Source organism: Chanodichthys erythropterus, chromosome 12, assembly GCF_024489055.1.
Source record: "Chanodichthys erythropterus isolate Z2021 chromosome 12, ASM2448905v1, whole genome shotgun sequence".
In the NCBI taxonomy this organism is placed as follows: domain Eukaryota; kingdom Metazoa; phylum Chordata; class Actinopteri; order Cypriniformes; family Xenocyprididae; genus Chanodichthys; species Chanodichthys erythropterus.
Window position 1 is genome coordinate 38,885,322 of NC_090232.1, and position 19,221 is coordinate 38,904,542.

At 35.7% G+C, this 19,221-nt stretch overlaps 2 protein-coding genes and 1 non-coding gene across 4 annotated transcripts; all 3 read left to right on the top strand.

Annotated features, from left to right (window-relative positions):
* Positions 1-1,825: 1,825 nt before the first annotated feature.
* Positions 1,826-9,009, top strand: lrrc58a (leucine rich repeat containing 58a). Of its 2 annotated transcripts, none has more exons than XM_067404278.1 (4): positions 1,826-2,367; positions 3,996-4,124; positions 4,220-4,497; positions 7,124-9,009. In XM_067404278.1, the coding sequence occupies exons 1-4, from the start codon at positions 1,913-1,915 to the stop codon at positions 7,315-7,317; spliced, it is 1,056 nt and encodes a 351-aa protein (XP_067260379.1). In that variant the 5' UTR covers positions 1,826-1,912; the 3' UTR covers positions 7,318-9,009. The 2 variants fall into 2 exon arrangements, with proteins under 2 accessions (XP_067260379.1, XP_067260380.1); XM_067404279.1 differs by having other exon boundaries at positions 7,219-9,009.
* Positions 9,010-9,644: 635 nt separating this feature from the next.
* Positions 9,645-18,545, top strand: stn1 (STN1 subunit of CST complex). Its single transcript, XM_067404258.1, has 9 exons — positions 9,645-10,735; positions 10,970-11,065; positions 11,314-11,391; positions 12,123-12,290; positions 12,433-12,553; positions 15,017-15,167; positions 15,795-15,920; positions 16,659-16,731; positions 18,302-18,545. Exons 1-9 carry the CDS (start codon positions 10,600-10,602, stop codon positions 18,457-18,459), a joined length of 1,107 nt encoding a protein of 368 aa, XP_067260359.1. The 5' UTR covers positions 9,645-10,599; the 3' UTR covers positions 18,460-18,545.
* On the top strand, positions 9,836-9,907 carry trnae-cuc (transfer RNA glutamic acid (anticodon CUC)). Its single transcript has one exon. It is a non-coding gene; the product is annotated as a tRNA-Glu (tRNA).
* Positions 18,546-19,221: the final 676 nt, after the last annotated feature.

Below are 19,221 nucleotides of genomic sequence, written 5' to 3' on the forward strand. Positions count from 1 at the left end.
GCATCACAGCTGCCGAATGGGCATGTCTGATTTTGACGTATATAACTACATAGCTGAGAGTGGGGTAAGATGAGCCATTTTTTACTTATGTGGTCCTCAAGATAAGGGAAAATGAGGCAGACATACAATGAAAGTATTCCTATAAAAAAAAAGTGTTCATGTGGCTAAATTTGCCCCAGGTTAGGGGTAAGTTGCTCCATCTGGGTGTAAACTGACCATCAAACTATCCGAATCAAACCCGTTTTAAATTTTAAAGATAATTTACCTCTTTTAAAAACCAATTTAAAAATCAGTTTTCTTTTTACAAATAGTCATATTTCTTTCTTCAAGTTAACTTAAACAACATATAAAACCATCCAAAGAAAGTTTAAATTTCAATATATTTCATTGTTTGCATTTCGAAAAAAATTTTGTTCCTCTCAAAAACACTAAACAGAGAGTTTGTTGAATAAAACTAAATAAAAACTGAATTTGGATAATAATGTCACTGAAACTAATAAACATTTTATTCAAAGGATTCTTGGTATGATAGCTTTTCTGCAATGTCGAACATGTTAGGCCATTGCAGGTGAAAATATATATGATTATAATCTGGTGCAAAGCATTTTGTGGTTCTAATCATTGAAGGATTTAGTGCACTTGAACACCGTCCCTATCAAATAAACTGGCTTTAACACTTTAGAATAATGGTCCATCATTAATACTCACTCTAAAAAAATGCTGGGTTAAAAACAACCCAAGTTGGGTTAAATATGGACAAACCCAGAAGGTTGGGTTAAACAAGATGTAATGTAAGTTTCTGGTCCAGTCAAGTTTCAGCTTAAAATAGCCCACAAATTTGCCCCTATTTGGGGGTGAGCAAAAACATGCCTTTTACTATATTGCTGGCTAAAAAAATAAATCCAAAATTGGTTGAAAAAAAAAAAAAAAATGGCTGGGTGAAAACAACCCAATCGACAAATGAGTAGTACCACATTACCTTCAGTGCCTTATGGTGGGGTAAGCTGAACCGCTAAATCAATTTACCTCACAGCATTTGGCTCACTTTGCCCCATAGCTGCCATTTTGGAAAAACTACCCAGCTTACCAATTCAGGCTAATATTTAGCTAAATGATTTTATACGTTGGTAAATCACCAACATGCATCATGCATATTTTTAAACCTGGATAAATTTGCTTTGATGAAGCAGCCATTATATCTGATAAAGCTAAAATTTTACTTTGACAAGAAAAAAGCCCAAAATGGCTTTTAAAGTAAATTGGTGCTTACCATTTCTCCCATTTGCTTCTCCTATTCACAGTCTGGCAGAAATGATGGGTGGTTCCAAAATGTATGGTCACATGACAATGAAAGTGTAAGGGGGTCAACCCACTGGCTCATCTTACCCCACTCTACCATAAATACGTATATATAAATGTATCAATATAACTACAGGAACTGTTATGACTACAGTAAGCCCTGGCATGCTCATGCCAAATAAAAAGAGTACTGTCCCTCAAAGTCATTGTGTCACCATCTACATGTGGACAATAGATTTATGCTTTATGCATATAATGCAATCACTAATCTTTAATAAAAGCAGACCAACTGATTGCCTACAGGTTTTTATGTAAACCAGGCACTCAAACTAAACATGCAGGGTTGCATAAGAGACTTATGAGACGGAGCAAACTTGCAGTGCATCATGTGCGGATGACCAACCACTGACTGCAGGAGGCGTGACACGCGCATTCTAGTACAGATAAAACCACCAGTCTTGGGACAGGAGCGCGCACCTCGGACACTTGAAGTGTTATAGGCTAAGTGTATTGATTATAATTTTTTTTTTTTTTTTTTAGATTTCTCCACCATTAAAAGTGTGATACTTTATTTTATTCCTATATTATTATTTTCCTTTACTAAATAGTCCATATGGCTCGTTTCCCAAGCATGGACGACAAGTGTGCTGTTTTACATTTATCACGTATGCATCTGGACGACTTGAACTTGGATCATCTCACGGAAAGTAAAAGAAAACAAATCCAGCAGCTGCATCTCACCTACAATCGTTTATTGCTTCTTCCACCTTCCGTTTGTTTTCTATCCAACCTGGAATATCTGGATATGAGCAATAATGCGCTCACGGTCATACCAGATGACTTTATGCGACTAACAAACCTAAAGACGTTTGTTGCAAAGAACAATCTTCTGAATGAGTCATCGTTCCCTAAGGAGTTTGGAAGCATGCAGGTAGAAACTCTGAATATGAGTGGAAACAGGTTTGAGGATATTCCCACGCAGTTTCTAAAAATGACCACACTGCGGTCCCTTTCACTCGGAGGAAACAGATTGAAGGACATCCCTTCAGAAATAGAGAACCTGACCAGGTATGAGTTTGTTTCTTTTGCTTAAGGGCAAACTAAACCGCTTATTAGAACAGCGTTCTGCTGTGTGGGAAATGGCTCACAGTCCACAGCTGACCTGGGAACTGCCATTTAAGACGACGACCCTATAATAATAAGAGATAATAATGAGAGAGAGAGAGAGAGAGAGAGAGAGAGAGAGAGAGAGAGAGACAAAGATAAACTCTATACTGTATCTGTCGAGGGCTGTTGAGCAGACAAACTCAGGTCTGACCCGATCAATGGACTGTTGCTGGTTTGGGCTAAACACTAACCAATAGAATGAAAGAACTTAAGTACTCTTAGACAAATAATTAAACATGACATAACAGACTGTTTACTCTGAAGTTAATGATCTCTCCTTTCATTCAAACCTAGAAAGCTAAAATTAGATCTTGCTGTTTCATCATTACATTGTTATTTTTTTTCTTTTCTTTTACTTTTCTGTATTTAGATGAACTTTGATCTTCTGTTGGTGGGACACTATTTAATATGTATATATATATATATATATATATATATATATATATATATATATATATATATATATATATATATATATATATATATATATATATATATAATTTGTTAAACAGTACATTTAAAAACATGTATGTTTTATTCATGTCTATGCTGACAAGATGAGAAATCCGTATTTTGGGTCAGTTTTCCAGGAAGAGAAAGACTGTGCATTTTAAGTTTGTGAATCTGATAATCTGTTTTGTCAACTTGTAGAGGGTCAATAAAGTGACGGGTCATGTTTTTTTTTTGTCCAAAGGCCATTATAATAATAAAAAACAAAGATATGACATCCAAAGTATGTAAGGTAGTACAACTAGATCTCTTTTATTGAATCCAAAAGGCTTTATTTATATTTTGCTACATATAAAGATATTTTAAAGGTTTTGAAGTGTCAAAAGGTCATTCGGTTTAACCGTCCAAAGGCTAATACAGCCATTTCATTTGTGATTAAAATATCTTAAAATGTAATAAATGTCTATATCTTTTATTCTGGCATGATTTTATAACATCATATATCAACATAGTGCAAAATGGTATTAAAATTATGTGTTGTAGTCGTTGCTTTGTTATGAAAATGTCCAGAAAAAAATTAATTTCATTGAAGTGGAGTAACCAATATAAAGGGACCATTTTGGATCAAGTCATGTGGTCAATATCATGTGACATAATTCAGGCACCTGCATAATTCAACAGGTAATTCGATACTGCTATAAAACATGGAAAATGTTGTAATATTTTAAAAACTACTTACTACATATAAAATGTTTGATTGTCCTTTTGCTAGCTAGCTAGATATCAGCCTGTTAGCATTGTTTGAAAATATCGTAGAAATGAAATTTTGGTTAAACCTAATGACTTTTTGGTGACAAATTTTGTCTATCTTGTAAAAAAATGACAAAAGAAGCAATGTAAATTGATTATAAAAAAACACATTATCTCATCGCTAACACTTAACAAAACTTCAAAACCTTATTCGTCAATGACCCAGGAGTATATGCTAGCTAACACAAACTAAAAAGCTAACACAAACTAAAAGCTACAAAACTTTTTTTTAAATTTCATGGGTCTCTAACTTTTGACCTCTGCTACAGTCTAGAGATGCTGTATTTGGGAGGGAACCTCATCTCCTCCATCCCACCTGAGGTGGCTAACCTCACCAGTCTGAGATACCTGGTTCTTTGTGACAATCGCATCCAAAGCATACCACCCCAGCTCAGCAAGTGAGATCTTTTGTTACTTATACTCTTACTGTATGTTGTAAAGTCAAAGCAGTGAGGTGGTTTTTAATGTTATCATCTGATTTCTCTCATTGCAGACTATACTCCCTGCTCTCTCTCAGTCTCCACAACAACCTGCTGACCTTCCTCCCTCGTGAGATCCTCAGCCTCATCCATTTGCAGGAGCTCAGTCTCCGTGGAAATCCTCTTGTTGTGCGCTTCATCAAGGACATGACCTACGACCCTCCATCCCTGATGGAGCTAGCAGGACGCACAATCAAGTCCCAGAACCTTCCGTTCCTCTCGTGTGACCTACCATCCAATCTGATCCATTATTTAAACCTGGCTAGCGAATGTCCCAACCCAAAGTGTGCAGGTAGGGGAGCACAATAAGACTGTATAATCAGTGAAAAAGTGACTTATTTAGGAAAAGTCTTTTCGAATCTAAATTTTGCAAGGATAACACTGCTTTAAACAACATGTTGCATTAAAAGTGCAATATGTAAGAATTTTGCAGTAAAATATCCAAAAACCACTAGGCCAGTGTTATATATTTTGTTCACTTGAGTACTTACAACATTCCAAATGTTTGTAACTATTTGTAAATCGTGAGAAAATTGCAATTTTAACCAAGGCTCCGGGACGTATGAGGAGTCGCCTGTCAATTGCGTCATACCCGCGTTACCCTCGGTTTCCGGTTTTATTTTGTAGAAACCATGGAAACACCAAAGTCGCTTTAATATATACATGTTTTAATAGGCAAGGGAACAACTGTTTTGATATATTTATAGACAGAAAACTAATTATTGTTATATAGCTCAACACATTTAGTCTTATTGTTTAAATCTAATTTTCTTGATTTTTTGCGAGTACCATGCTTTACCCCGCCTCAGAGAAAAGCACTATTTTGTGAAGTAGATAACATAGTATAATCAGATGCAGCTTTATTTTTAGTAACAGTAATACAGCATTTTCTCCATCATACAATACGTTTTAATTGCATGCCATTTATCAACACAAGCCGTCCAGCATTTAATATGATAATCTAAAATTTTACTGCAGTGTGTAACAGTGTCTCACAGCAGCCGCCGAGCGAATGCACAGAGTAACGTTATAACCTTATATTTTCAACACAGTCAAATGTATCTAATATGATAAACAGAGCTGCGTTACCTCATACTCATGACCGGAAAAGCGTTAGCGGCACCGGTGACTGTATCATAGTAAAGGTTCCGCTGCTCATGAGGCGTGTGTTGAGCAATCGCTCCAGCGGCCTCGTTCAGCTCCCACAACACTCGGTCCTGCTCTGCTTCATACTACAGTAATGTTAATAATCACATCCATGAACATGATTTCTTCCTGAGTCCTATCGCTATTCTTTTGCACCGCCCATTGAGGTGAAGACCACATGTCCCCAGATTCCGCGCTCAAACTTGCCGTCATCAAGCTACGCCTTTGTTTTGAATAGGCCTCTAGCGACCTCTAGCGGATGGAATTCTTACATACTACACCTTTAATTAAAGGAATATTCTGGGATCAGTACCTGTTGAATTTTGTTGAACTGACAGAATTTTGATTAGTGCAAAAACATCATTTTATTATTTCAACATTAAACATAACTTGTCTCTTATTTTCTTTTAAAAAAAGCAAAAATCGACATTACAGTGGGGCCCTTACATTGGAAGTAAATGGGACGATTTTTGAGGGATTTAAAAAGCAAAAAATGTGCTTAATTGTGCTAATTTTAAAAATGCACTAACACCATTTGCTCTGTTAACACTTGTGTTTGAGCTGTCAGGCAGTTTAACTCATTATTTTTACTGTCGTGTTAACTTGTATTGTCTTTTGTGTTTTCATGGTGACAGACAGTGTCTGGGGTAACACATTACAAGTAATGTGAGTTAATCAGATTACTTTTTTCAAGTAACTTATAAAGTAATGCATTTCTTTTAAATTTACAACAAAATATCTGAGTTACTTTTTCAAATAAGTAACACAAATTACTTTGTTTTCTAATTTACTGACTGACAGTTTTCCTGTCTCCATGTTGAGAGAAATAACAGAGTAATGTAACGCATTAGGGATTAACGGAATCTTGTAATTCATTACCTTTAAATGTAACTTTCCCCAACACTGGTGGCGAAATTGTAAAAGTTGATATAACTTTACATTGAAAAGATTATATGACACTGCAAATGGGATCTTTGCAAAAAATAAAACAATCTGACTTTCGCATGCGAACGAGACAAAGTTAGAAACCTCTGCATGATCATGTGAAACATTTCAGTGTTTTACGTGAAACTTTCATGTGTACGTGACAATTTTTTTGCGCAGACTCAACTTTCTGGTGTTTGCACGGAAAATGTCTCTCATACGTACAATGTTTCACGCAAATGCGCAAACATTTTGCATACGCACTTTTTTTTTCTTGTTTGCATTCGAATATGGCTTTCTGTGTTTTCACTGTTATACGGAAGGGGGTGCTATTATGCGTCTTCTGAAGAGTAGAGAATCTCTGAATCAAAACACAAGAAAGAAACAATCAATAAAAGCATTGCTTTTCTCAGCTTTTTGTTCGAAATGTTGCTTTTTTATGAAACTTAACCACAATCAAGTGTTGATTAAAAAAAAAAAATGCATGAAGCTAGAATCAATTTTTTTATTTTTTGTTCTTTCTTTTGATAAATTATCAAAAATGCTGGCAACATTTTTAAAAGAGCTCTGGCGAGGAAAGAGTTTACAGGCATATTGTTTGCGTCTTGTGACCAAACTGATTTGTGATTGAAACTGAGAATTTTAACGTTTACAGATTTGCCCCATTGACAGATTTGTGCTTTTTTTAAAGAAAAGGACAGATTATTTTTTGTAATAATCAGTATTATACCAAAAATAATATTGCTATTATTACTTTATAAGTTGACAAAAAGCAGATATTTATCTTTGTCTTTGACATTTTGAATATTTGTCCACCTCTTGACACTTCTCCACATCATGCCCTTCAGGTGTTTACTTCGACTCGTGCGTGAGGCACATCAAGTTTGTGGATTTCTGTGGGAAGTACCGCCTGCCGCTCATGCATTACCTCTGTTCCCCGCAGTGTTCCTCTCCCTGCAGCTCAAACCCACAGAGCGACGCAGAGTCAGAGGAGGAGAACAGCGTCCCCGCAGACAGACTCCAGAGGGTACTGCTGGGATAGGGCAAACCTCCAACAGCGACAGATACCTGTCACAGGACTTCCATTAAATTATTAATTTCATGTTTTTGTAGACCTATACAATGTTAAAAACACTCAGTTTAGTGACTCACCAAAAAAAGAACTGGCTATTTAGTGGCTAAACTGTGATTAAAAGAGGAATGTTTGAGCTGTAAATCAAAGTTTATTAGGTTTAAAGGGACAGTTCATTCAAAAATTAAAAATCTGTCATAATATTCTCACTCATGCCATTTCAAACTTGTATAGATATTTTTTGGATGGCTTCAGTAGACTTTTGATCCTGTATATAATCAAATGGATGACTTTTATTTTATGATGTTTCTATGGAGAATTAACTTTATGTTCCATGGAGACCAAAAGCAAACTTGTTTGAAATTACATGAGGGTAAGGAATGAAAATTGTGAACTGTTCTTTCTTTGAACATTGCTCATAATGCATCTGAAAATGTTTGCATCTTGCCTAAAACAGTATTTCAAATGGGTCAGCTTGACACAGACAAAACCTACTGGCAAATAGAGAACAACTGGACTGCTTTGCACTTCTGGAAAATGTGATCAATACGTGAACAGTTACTCTTTGACCTTTTCTTTGTATTGACTGTTAATCTGCCCTAACTCTTTTGTCCAAAGGTCAGGTTATGGAATATGATGGCTACATCACACAGTTGGAGAATGTATGTAAAGCTATCGTCCATGACACAACCTTAAAATAGTTACATGCTAAAGAACATTTTTTTTTTTTTGTATTTTGTCTTATTGTCAGAAGTTTGGCTATAGCGACAAGGTTTCAGATCAGTATTAAGCAGTAGTGTTTACGGTCTCTGAAAGAGCTCATAATGGGCCTAATAACAATAAAACATAGATACTTTACACTTTAATGATAGCTTATCTGCTGTGTGTGTGTTTCTCATCAGCACTAGTTGTTTTCTCAGTCAGACTTATTAGATCATACAGTGATGATACTTTTAACAGTATTGCACAATGTGGATGGCTTTGTCTGAGGGTTTGGGTCAGTAAGTTCACATCAATATCTGACAGCTGCATTTATGGCCAATTTCAATGCACTCTTCTTTTAGCACCAGATGCGGCTATAACTCTTATAGCAAATATCAGTCTTCTATCACTGTTTACGATCTTACAGTGACATAACACAGATTGCGACACCTCTGTGGAATAATAGGACAGTTTTATGAAAGAATCTGAAAGATAGGATGAGTCAGCAGTACTTCACAGGTCTGACTCAGGACATTTTAGTGCACGTAAACAGGTTTAGATTTAAATCAAGAAAAGGATTAAGTATATAATGCTGTAAAAATAATGCTGGTCCCCCGGATTGGACAAACTGGTCTGTTAAAGGAGGATTTGGGCACTAGATTGGCCAGACTGGGTGACAACTAGCCAAGACCAGCAAGCTATTCAGAAGGAAAGATACCTAGCCCATATTTCAAGACTCATGTGGATGGTAAAGAGGAAGTGTTTCACAAGACCAGAGTCTAATGTACTAGTGCTCCAGTTAAAGAGTTAGTTCACCCAAAAATGAAATTTCTTTCCTTTATCACTCACCCTCATGTCGTTCCACACCCATAAGACCTTCATTCATCTTTGGAACACAAATTAAAGGGTTAGTTCACCCAAAAATGAAAAAAAAATTTAATTAATTACTCATCCTCATGTCGTTCCACACCCGTAACCTTCATTCATCTTTGGAACACAAATTAAGATGTTTTTAATGAAATCCGATGGCTCAGTGAGGCCTGCATCGCCAGCAATGACACTTCCTCTCTCAAGAGCCATTAAGGTACTAAAAACATATTTAAATCAGTTCATGTGAGTACAGTGGTTCTACCTTAATATTATAAAGCGACGAGAAAACATTTTGTGTGCCAAAAACAAAAACAAAATGACTTTTTAACAAGTAATGGCCGATTTCAAAACACTGCTTGAAGCTTCGGAGCTTTAAGAATCGAATCAGTGGTTTGGACTTCGGAGCGCCAAAGTCACGTGAATTCAGCAGTTTGGCGGTTTGACTGAATCGACACAAAAGATTCATAACGCTCTGAAGCAGTGTTTTGAAATCGGCAATCACTAGATATTATTAAAAACTCGTTTTGTTTTTTTATTGGCGCACAAAAACATTCTCGTCGCTTTATAATAAGATTGAACCACTGTACTCACATGAACTGATTTAAATATGTTTTTAGTACCTTTATGGATCTTGAGACAGGATTGCAGGTCTCGCTGAGCCATTGGATTTCATCAAAAATATCTTAATTTGTGTTCCGAAGATGAACAAGGTCTTACAGGTGTGAAATGACATGAGATTTTGGACAATGATCAGACTTTTTAGTCGAGGTGACTGTCATATTTTATACAATACTCTTTAAAAGTATTTAAGTATTCATTCTTTGAGAGCATTGTTAAGTATGTGTCAGAGATATTCAACATTTAAAAACATCATTCCGTTCTCAAAATGACACACGAGCGCACTGTAGATCAGCGCTCCCTGGTGGTCTAGTGGTTAGGATTCGGCGCTCTCACCGCCGCGGCCCGGGTTCGATTCCCGGTCAGGGAACAAATGTTTTCCTTACAATACTCATCTTGGAGACAAGATCTACCTCTCTTCTGAAAATTCAATGCAACATACTATGTTGTAGGAGATTCGTAAACCTCACTGTATGTGACTTTTCTGTCATAAACTTTGAAGCTCTTTCACCGAGATCTGCTTTCACAAAATCCATGGCGCCCCCTCCTGGCTACCCATACGCGAGCCTTGATAATCATTTTGTTTCTATAGACAATATAAGAAATAAAAGATAAAACATCTGTAGTCTAACAATCTTTTTTAATCTAAAACAATTTTATACTATTATAATTATACTCTACATGGGCCTTAAATGTCTAAAATATGAAACAATGTAAAAGTACATTATTTGTTTACATGTATTTGTATGTGTTCTTAGAGAATGGCTCTGACAAATTTGTTTCAAGTTTGCTTGCTAATCTTCCTTGAGCGTCCAGCTAATCAATATTCATGAGCAAAGCGTAGTTGCTTCCTATGTGCGCAGTGAGTCAACTGCGCAATAAGCGGAAAAACACAAACATGACACCGCGGGTAAACAGACCGCAACGTTTCTTCGTTTCTCTTGCCGCATCATCAAGTCACACAAGTTTAACCAAGATCACGGCAGAAGCAAGGAGTTTCCCTGTTGTGTTTCGCGGTGTATTACTGTTCGGTGCTTAACTTTGTGTTGTCAGCGATGTGTGATGGCGGTGAACCCCGGAGGTGCTGATGCTGAAGAGCCGCCGTCTATGCTGTGGGGTCTGGACCCCGTGTTCTCCGCCTATTCCAGACTCTACATCACTGACATCCTTCAGATGAAAGAGTCCACACAAGTACCTGGTAACATCAAATAAAACAGTTAACCATTGGCCACTTTGATTTTTGTTTATTGGATGTATCTTTAACTAACTAAACATTTGTTGTACCGCAACGTAATGTTTTGCATAAGTGTTCACATTAGTATATTTGTCAGCTACATGTTGTTAGCTGCTGTTTTTAAACTAGATAAGATAGATAATACATATATAAGATGGACCAAAAAAGCTCCCACGTTTGATGCATTATGTCTTGTAGGAGTTTATTTCTACAAGAATCACCCACTCTTCCAGGTGGATGTACTGGGGACGGTTGTTTACAAGCGGGAGAGAGACGATTTCTACTGTTATGGAGGTCTGGAAAAACATTACTTCATAGAAACATCAACTTTTTATTTTCGCATTTTATTGTGCTGTATTTTGCATAATTCATAGCCAGTTCTGTTGCAAATGTTCTTGCTTTATAAAATTTACCACTTGACTACTATTTTTTCCTTTGTTCATGTCTTACCTTGCCTTGGGAACCAAGTGAGCCAGTGCTGCCCTCAAAAACATGTTGCACCTGGTCTTACTATTGCATGTCTGTTCTCCTTTAACACATAGTGGATGACAGTACTGGTGTCATAAATTGTCTTTGTTGGAAAGATGAGAAATGGAAGGATCAAGGAGAACCAACTAAATGTAAGTTGCAAAAATTGTCAAAATTCACACCAATTGAGTACAATTACTGAAATATGTATTTGGAATCTACGCTACTGTTCACAAATTTGGGGTTAGTACGATTTTTAGTCGATTTTTAGTCTCTTATGCTTGCCAAAGCATTTATTTGATCAAAAATACAATAAAAATAGTGATATTATGAAATATTATTACAATGTAAATAATGTGAATATATTTTAAAATATAATTTATTCCTGTGATCAAAGCTGAATTTCCAGCATCATTACTCCAGTCTTCAGTGTCACATGATCCTTCAGAAATCATTCTAATATGCTGATTTGATGCTCAAGAAGTGTTTAGTGTTGAATGTTAAGTATTAAACAACATTGCTGCTTGTGGATATAATTTTTTTTTTCAGTATTCTTTGATTAATAGAAAGTTTAAAAAAAATAAGCGTGTTACTGTCATTTTTGATCGATTGCATTCTTCCTGAATAAAAGTAATAATTTATTTTAAAAACTTGCTGACCCCAAACTTTTGAACAGTAATGTATCAAAGAATTTTATAATTGTGATTTAAAAGCCTAGAAATTATGTAAATTCCTATAGTAAAAATAATATTTCTTAGTACAATTGCTTTAAAATTGCTTTTAAAAATAATTTTAAGCAAAGCAGCTGTTGATGTTGTAGAACATCTGATGCGTAATGGATATTAATCTAGTAGGAGTACTAATACAGTGCTAATGTCAATAGACAGAGATCCTAGCGGATCCTCCAGAGGCTTTAACATTGAAGATGAACTCAAACGACTGAAGGAGGCGGAAAGGAAGAGCACCATGCTGGAGATCGGAGACCTGCTGAGGGTACGAGGGACTGTCAAAACCTCCAGGGATGCGAGGGAGATCAAGGCCAACTCCTTCTGTGAGTGAAATGTTCAGGGATTTAGATGACACATAATATGTTTGTTTAATCAGTTAGAGTGAGCTTGTTTGCAGAACACATGGATTCATGGTTATGTTACTGTAATCATCACTCTGTAGTTGTTTTGTGTGTATGTGAATAGATAAAGTCAGTGACCCCGTGATGGCAGTGCAGATCTCACATATGCTGGAAATGCCTCAGCTGTACAGAAAGTGCTATGATCAGCCGTTCCAGATGCCGAGTGATGACCTGGGCGGCACAGAGTGAGTCACACAGAATGATGGAGGTCTCATTTGCATCTGTTATGCTACATGACTTCATTTACATCTTACACCTGCAGGGACATTAACCTAATTGTGTCACAGGGAAAAAAATCCATGCAACCCTTTTTTGCATGCATTTTTAGGTGAGATATATGCATGATATTAAAATATAATAATAATTATATATACAGGGCTTGACATTAACACCTGCAAACCTGCCAAATGCGGGTGGATTTCAGCAGCAGCGTGCAGTTTGCACCAGATGAATATTGTTAGTGTTCAAGGGCTTGAATTTCGGCGGTGATTGTGCATAATTTTATTCATTCTCGCAGATTTTGTGCTCACACCTAAATTGTGAACACATAAAGCCACCTCTCAGTACTAAATTGAGTTCTTTTTCACTGCTTATTGTGCTTAAACTGTCAAATACTCACAAAATAATGTCAAAATGCCAGTCTTGGTGAGTACTTACGTAAACATAGGGCTGGGCGATATATAAAAAATTATATCTCGATATTGGCAAAATTTGTACGAAATTCGATATATACAGTATCTTGATATTAATAATATTAATTGATATAATAATAATAATAAAACGGCTAGATAGAACAGCTATTGTTACAAAGTAAATACAAAATGTTTAGTGCAAATTTAAGCAGTTAAAAGCTCTTTCGCAAGCCTGAATTCTCAAACTGTTCTCTGGACCTGAGGGTTTCATTCACCCATAGCCTCTTCTTCCTTGCTGCTCTCTTTTTTTTTCTATTTACTAGCAGGGCTAGTGCTATCGCTCACTTCTTAGCACGGGACATATACATATGTTGCTGCTTACCAAAAGGTGGAACAAAAAGGAAGCAGCAAGGAAGAAGAGGCTGTGGGTGCATGAAACTGTCAGGAGCTCCGTTTCTATTGGCCGTGTGGGTAATCGTCACAGAGCTCTTTTGACTTTGACCGCGGCGTGCACACAAGCTGCGCTCCGCTGCCTGTGAGCTTTGGTCAACGCAGCAACAAACAGTCAACACTTGGTGCAAGCCATTGAAATAAATGGGTTTCATAGCGCAGCGTTTCCGCGTCCTGTGTGAAAGGGCCTTAAGGGGACGTAATATTGGATGTTCAGTGTGTTCTTTTGGGAAAGTACGGAAGAGGATTAGGGCCAAGCAATAATAAAAAAATAAAACCATCTCGAGATTAAAGTTGTTAAATTTCAAGAAAAAACTCGTTAAATTTCGAGAAAAAGTTGAAATAAAATGTTGAGAATAAACTCATTAAATTACGAGAAAAAAGTCGTTAAATTACGAGAAAAAAGTCGTTAAATTTTGAGAAAAATGTTAAATTTCGAGAAAAAGTTGAAATAAAATGTTGAGAATAAAGTCATTAAATTACGAGAAAAAAGTTGTTAAATTATGAGAAAAAAGTCGAGATAAAATGTTGAGAATAAAGTCATTAAATTACGAGAAAAAAGTCGTTAAATTATGAGAAAAATGTCATTAAATTGAGAATGTTAAATTTCGAGAAAAAAGTCGAGATAAAATGTTGAGAATAACGTCATTAAATTACAAGAAAAAAGTTGTTAAATTACGAGAAAAAAGTCGTTAAATTATGAGAAAAATGTCATTAAATTTAGAGAAAAGAGTCTAGATAAAATGTTGAGAATAAAGTCATTAAATTATGAGAATAAAGTAATTAAATTACGAGAAAAAAGTTGTTAAATTATGAGAAAAAAATCGTTAAATTACGAATTTGTTCTCATAATTTAACAACTTTTTTCTCATAATTTAATGACTTTATTCTCAACATTTTATCTTGACTTTTTTCTGGAAATTTAATGACATTTTTCTCATAATTTAACGAATTTGTTCTCGTAATTTAACAACTTTTTTCTCGTAATTTAATGACTTTATTCTCAACATTTTATCTCGACTTTTTTCTCGAAATTTAACAACTTTAATCTCAAGATGGTTTTATTTTTTTATTATTGCTTGGCCCGAATCCTCTTCCGTAGGAAAGTATGCTTGAATTTGAAATATTCGATAATCACGATATTTTCAAATTTTACATCGTCATCAAAATTGCGATATTATCGCTAATATTTGATATATCACCCAACCTTACGTAAACATAGTTATGTTTTAAGTGAATGTAAACAGTTAAGAAAGAAAACGCATGTGTAACAGTAAAATGGATCCGTGCGTCAGGTCTTAAAGTGACAGCAGCCTAATATACCTGTTGCAAAATTATGAGATAATATTAAAAATATATATATAGTTTTCCTCCATTGTACTGATGTCAAAATGGTGGCCAGTGAAAATGCTGAGTGGCTAGTGATATATGCTTGCATTTTTTTGTTCCAAGTCTGGGAACAAAAGCAACAGCAAAAGTTTATTGTCTTGATTCAGACCTCAAATTTTAAATGTACTTGTGAAACATATCAAACATGCTTTCTGTGTTCTTAAATTTTATTTACAGAGCAGGTGGTTCCTCACATTTCCACTATTTGCTGTCTCGGTCAGTTCTCACCCTTAAGGAGTTCCTCTTGGAGAAAGAGGTGACCAGGTTTCGTCCTTATGATGTTGAGTTCCTCTTACATCCACTGATACAAAGTTCTTCAGCAGAACAGGTACTGGGCCTGACCTTGACATCCATTACACTAGATAGATAGATAGATAGATAGATAGATAGATAGATAGATAGATAGATAGATAGATAGATAGATAGATAGATAGATTGATAGATCTGAGTTTGATTCTTTGAAAACTAGTTGTTTCCTCTCCTTCACTGTTCTGTCCCAATAAAGCTGAAAAAATTAAACACTAAATATCATATGTATGTATGTATGCAAAAGATGGATGCACAAATCTACCAAAGTAAACTGTCCTTGTTCAATGTCACCACTCTTGGCTGGAGTACAACAGGATATAAGAGCCAGGAATAACTTGTGGGCACGGCAGGGAGGATGTGTTGTGCTGTTTGATGGCAGGAGGGAGTGATCGTCTGTAACGCTTTTATGAGATTCTGCTAGTCTGGAGATTCAAGGACAGCAGCATATGGTGATGAGAAAGAAGCATGCTAATGAGAAGCCTGTCGACGTATTCGTTAGTAATCAAATAAGAACGTATGAAGTATGCATTTCATTCAAAATTCTTTAGTTGTTAAAAAGAGCTGAAATGGTAATTTTGAATGGTGCATCACAGAAATGTGATTCATTGTTTTGGTGACTCATCATTCATTTGTTTTTTGTCTGAAGGAGTCAGATCAGCCCAGAACATCATTTGCTACGCAAATTCGAAAGCTTCTGAAAGAGACCTTGAGCATCCTCCAGGACGAGGGACAAATATTTCGCAAAATACGGAGCCAGGATGAAGTCTACAATGTATGTGCACACACATTCAGACACTTCTTAGTCAGTAAGAGAGAGCAGCAGTGGTTAATGTTACCTCAGGAGACTCTTAACAAAATTACTGGGATAATGTCTAATATTCGCTTCCTACACATGCTTTCTACATATTATAGGTCTGAATAGGGTTTGTACCTCTAGGATTTTAAAGAGGATTATATTAAAAGGTCCCCTATTATGCTTTGTAGTTGTAGCTGAGGCCTGGAAGAGTTTGGTTTGTGTTGTCGACATGTCGGGAAGACACTGTTTTCTGCGCTGTGAAAGCAAATCCACTTTGCTGCACTTCCAAAGGGCTTGAATTTATACGATAAAACTGAAGCCATCATAACTGTTAATTTCACTATGTTTACAAGAGCTAAGGAAGCCGCCGGAGCTAAAGTTCAGATATGATAATGGGCATTTTGTTTCTGACATGCACTGTAAGCGATAGACCAAACACAACAGACTGGGCCATCTGACCAATCAGAGCAGAGTAGACTCTTGGAAAGGAGGAGTTCATAGAGACCGAATCCTTGATCGAACAGTTTCAGATGCTGCAATGTATATTATGAGAAAATTAAAGTGTTTTTGACTTGAGTGCATGTAAACCTATTGTAGGAGACCTCCAAAACAAAAATAGCATAATAGGAGTACTTCAATATGGTTCAACCATAGATATAACTTCTAAAACTACTTTAAAATGTAATTATATTTTCATTACCTTGGCTGCTTTAGGTAACAGAACAAGACAAAGATCTTCACACAGCGATCAAGGATGTTTTACGAGAGGATACCAAACGGGAAAAATGTGAGCTTATTTTTTTGTGCATACTAGTATGCAAAAAATTATTACAAACAATACTTCATTTTGATTGGCCATGCAATGCATTTTCAGGTCAGATTATTTTGTACAGTGGCATGAAAAAGTATGTGAACCCCTTGCAGAATCTGTGAAAATGAGAATTATTTTAATAAAATAAGAGGGATAATAAAAAATACATGTTATTTTTTGTTTAGTACTGTCCTGAGTAAGATATTTTACATAAAAGATGTTTACATTTAGTTCACAAGACAAAACAATAGCTGAATTTATTAAAATAACCCCATTCATAAGTTTGTGAACCATTGATTCTCAATACTGTGTGTGGTTACCTGATGATCCACGACTGTTTTTATGTTTTGTGATGGTTGTTCATGAGTCTCTTGTTTGTCCTGAGCAGTTAAACTGAGCTCTGTTCTTCAGAAAAATCCTCCAGCTCCTGCAGATTCATCAGTTTTCAAGCATTTTTGCATATTTGAACCCTTTCCAGCAGTGACTGTATGATTTTGAGATCTGTGTTTTCATACTGAGGACAACTGAGGGACTCAAACTCAACTATTAAAAAAGGTTCAAACATTCACTGATGCTCCAGAAGGAAACACGATGCATTAAGAGTTGGGGTGTGAAAACTTTTGAACAGGATGAAGATGTCACAATCTTTCTTATTTTGTTTAAATATCATTGTTTTTCATTTAGTACTGCCCTTCGGAACCAACAGAAGATACTTGCGTGTTTCCCGGAAGAAAAATTAAGTACAATTTACCTTGATATTTGAATTCAAAAGTTTTCACCCCTCGGCTCTTAATGCATCGTGTTTGCTTCTGGAGCATCAGTGAATGTTTGAACCTTTTTTAATAGTTGAGTTTGAGTCCCTCAGTTGTCCTCAGTGTGAAAAGATGAATCTCAAAATCATACAGTCACTGCTGGAAAGGGTTCAAATATGCAAAAATGCTTGAAAACTGATGAATCTGCAGGAGCTGGAGGATTTTTCTGAAGAACAGATCTCAGTTTAACTGCTCAGGGCAAACAAGAGACTCATGAACAACCATCACAAAACATAAAAACAGTCGTGGATCATCAGGTAACCACACACAGTATTGAGAAACAATGGTTCACATACTTATGAATGGGGTTATTTTAATAAATTCAGCTATTGTTTTGTCTTGTGAACTAAATGTAAACATCTTTTATGTAAAATATCTTACTCAGGACAGTACTAAACAAAAAATAACATGTATTTTTTATTATCCCTCTTATTTTATTAAAATAATTCTCATTTTCACAGATTCTGCAAGGGGTTCACATACTTTTTCATGTCACTGTATAATGTGCATGTAACTATACAATTGATGGTTGTCCCAGGCAATCTGTATATATATTTAAAAAATGAAGAAGCTATATATATATATATGCTTTATTATTTTTTTGTATTTTATTTTATAATTAACAGTGTAATGAGTGGGATGCAGGTGGCCGCCATTATTTCAAAATAAAGCCTGATCCAAATATGTGAGTAGAGGTCCCTCCTCATATGATGCTTTTTTTTTTTTTTTTGCAGATGCTGAGAAAGGATGCCATGTCCTGCATATTTTGTCCAGCGTGAGGCAGCGCTACAGCCAAAATCTGAGTCGAGAGGTGCTGGAAGTTGCTCTGACATTCTTAGAATGCAATAGTGACATAATAAGCACAAAAGAATCCCACTACATTGTTTTGTAGCATCATTTAAAAAAAAAAAAATATGTTTATAAAAATATGAGCAAAGCAATCATGAAGACAGAATGTTACCATTAAAAGAACCCTTTTTGATACAAATCATTAAAGTTATCAAATGGCTCTTTGTTCGCTTACCTGTTGCTTTTTATGTTCAGCATAAGAAAAGTATACAGATATATTTACTTCAGCATTGTTCTTAATACAGAAATTGCCTATTTAATAGGCTAACATAAACATTTGTGATCTTCTGAATATTTTACCGCTTAACCTTCTGGCGCTTTTAAAAATTGAAGCTGGACAGACCTAGTTCCCATGCACTTTAATTAGAAAAGAGTGGCCTGGATATTCTTCAAAAAATTAAATTTAGTGTTCTGAGGATGAATGTCGTACAGTTTTAGTACAATATGTTAAAGAGGGTGAGTAAGTTATGACCGAACTTTCATTTTGGAGCCAAATGGCTCGTTTAAAAACTGTAGTTACACTCAACAACCATAGGAGGTCACTGTGAGCAAATAGATACGTCACTGTCCGAGAGCACATCTGTATCTGTCCGCGTTCCGGTCTATTTATGCTCAGTGGCAATATGAGTAACGGAAATCACGTCTCACACTGTCCTTGATATTCTTAGACTACGGAATAAATATTCAACAGACCTTATGATTTATAGTTGCATTTATAGAATATGCAAAATATGAATTCATAATAAAGTAACGTTCATCAAGTGATTGTTAATATCTAGCTCATGTCATGTTTTGTTACAGATAC

What these genes read in the sequence shown, in the direction of transcription:
- lrrc58a (XM_067404278.1), top strand. Translation starts at nt 1,913, where the DNA reads ATGGCTCGTTTCCCAAGCATGGACGACAAGTGTGCTGTTTTACATTTA. An exon ending in GAAATAGAGAACCTGACCAG is followed by an intron (nt 2,368 to 3,995) that starts GTATGAGTTTGT and finishes CCTCTGCTACAG; the next exon opens with TCTAGAGATGCTGTATTTGG. An exon ending in TCCCAACCCAAAGTGTGCAG is followed by an intron (nt 4,498 to 7,123) that starts GTAGGGGAGCAC and finishes CATGCCCTTCAG; the next exon opens with GTGTTTACTTCGACTCGTGC.
- stn1 (XM_067404258.1), top strand. Translation starts at nt 10,600, where the DNA reads ATGGCGGTGAACCCCGGAGGTGCTGATGCTGAAGAGCCGCCGTCTATG. An exon ending in CGATTTCTACTGTTATGGAG is followed by an intron (nt 11,066 to 11,313) that starts GTCTGGAAAAAC and finishes TTTAACACATAG; the next exon opens with TGGATGACAGTACTGGTGTC. An exon ending in AAAGTTCTTCAGCAGAACAG is followed by an intron (nt 15,168 to 15,794) that starts GTACTGGGCCTG and finishes TTTTGTCTGAAG; the next exon opens with GAGTCAGATCAGCCCAGAAC.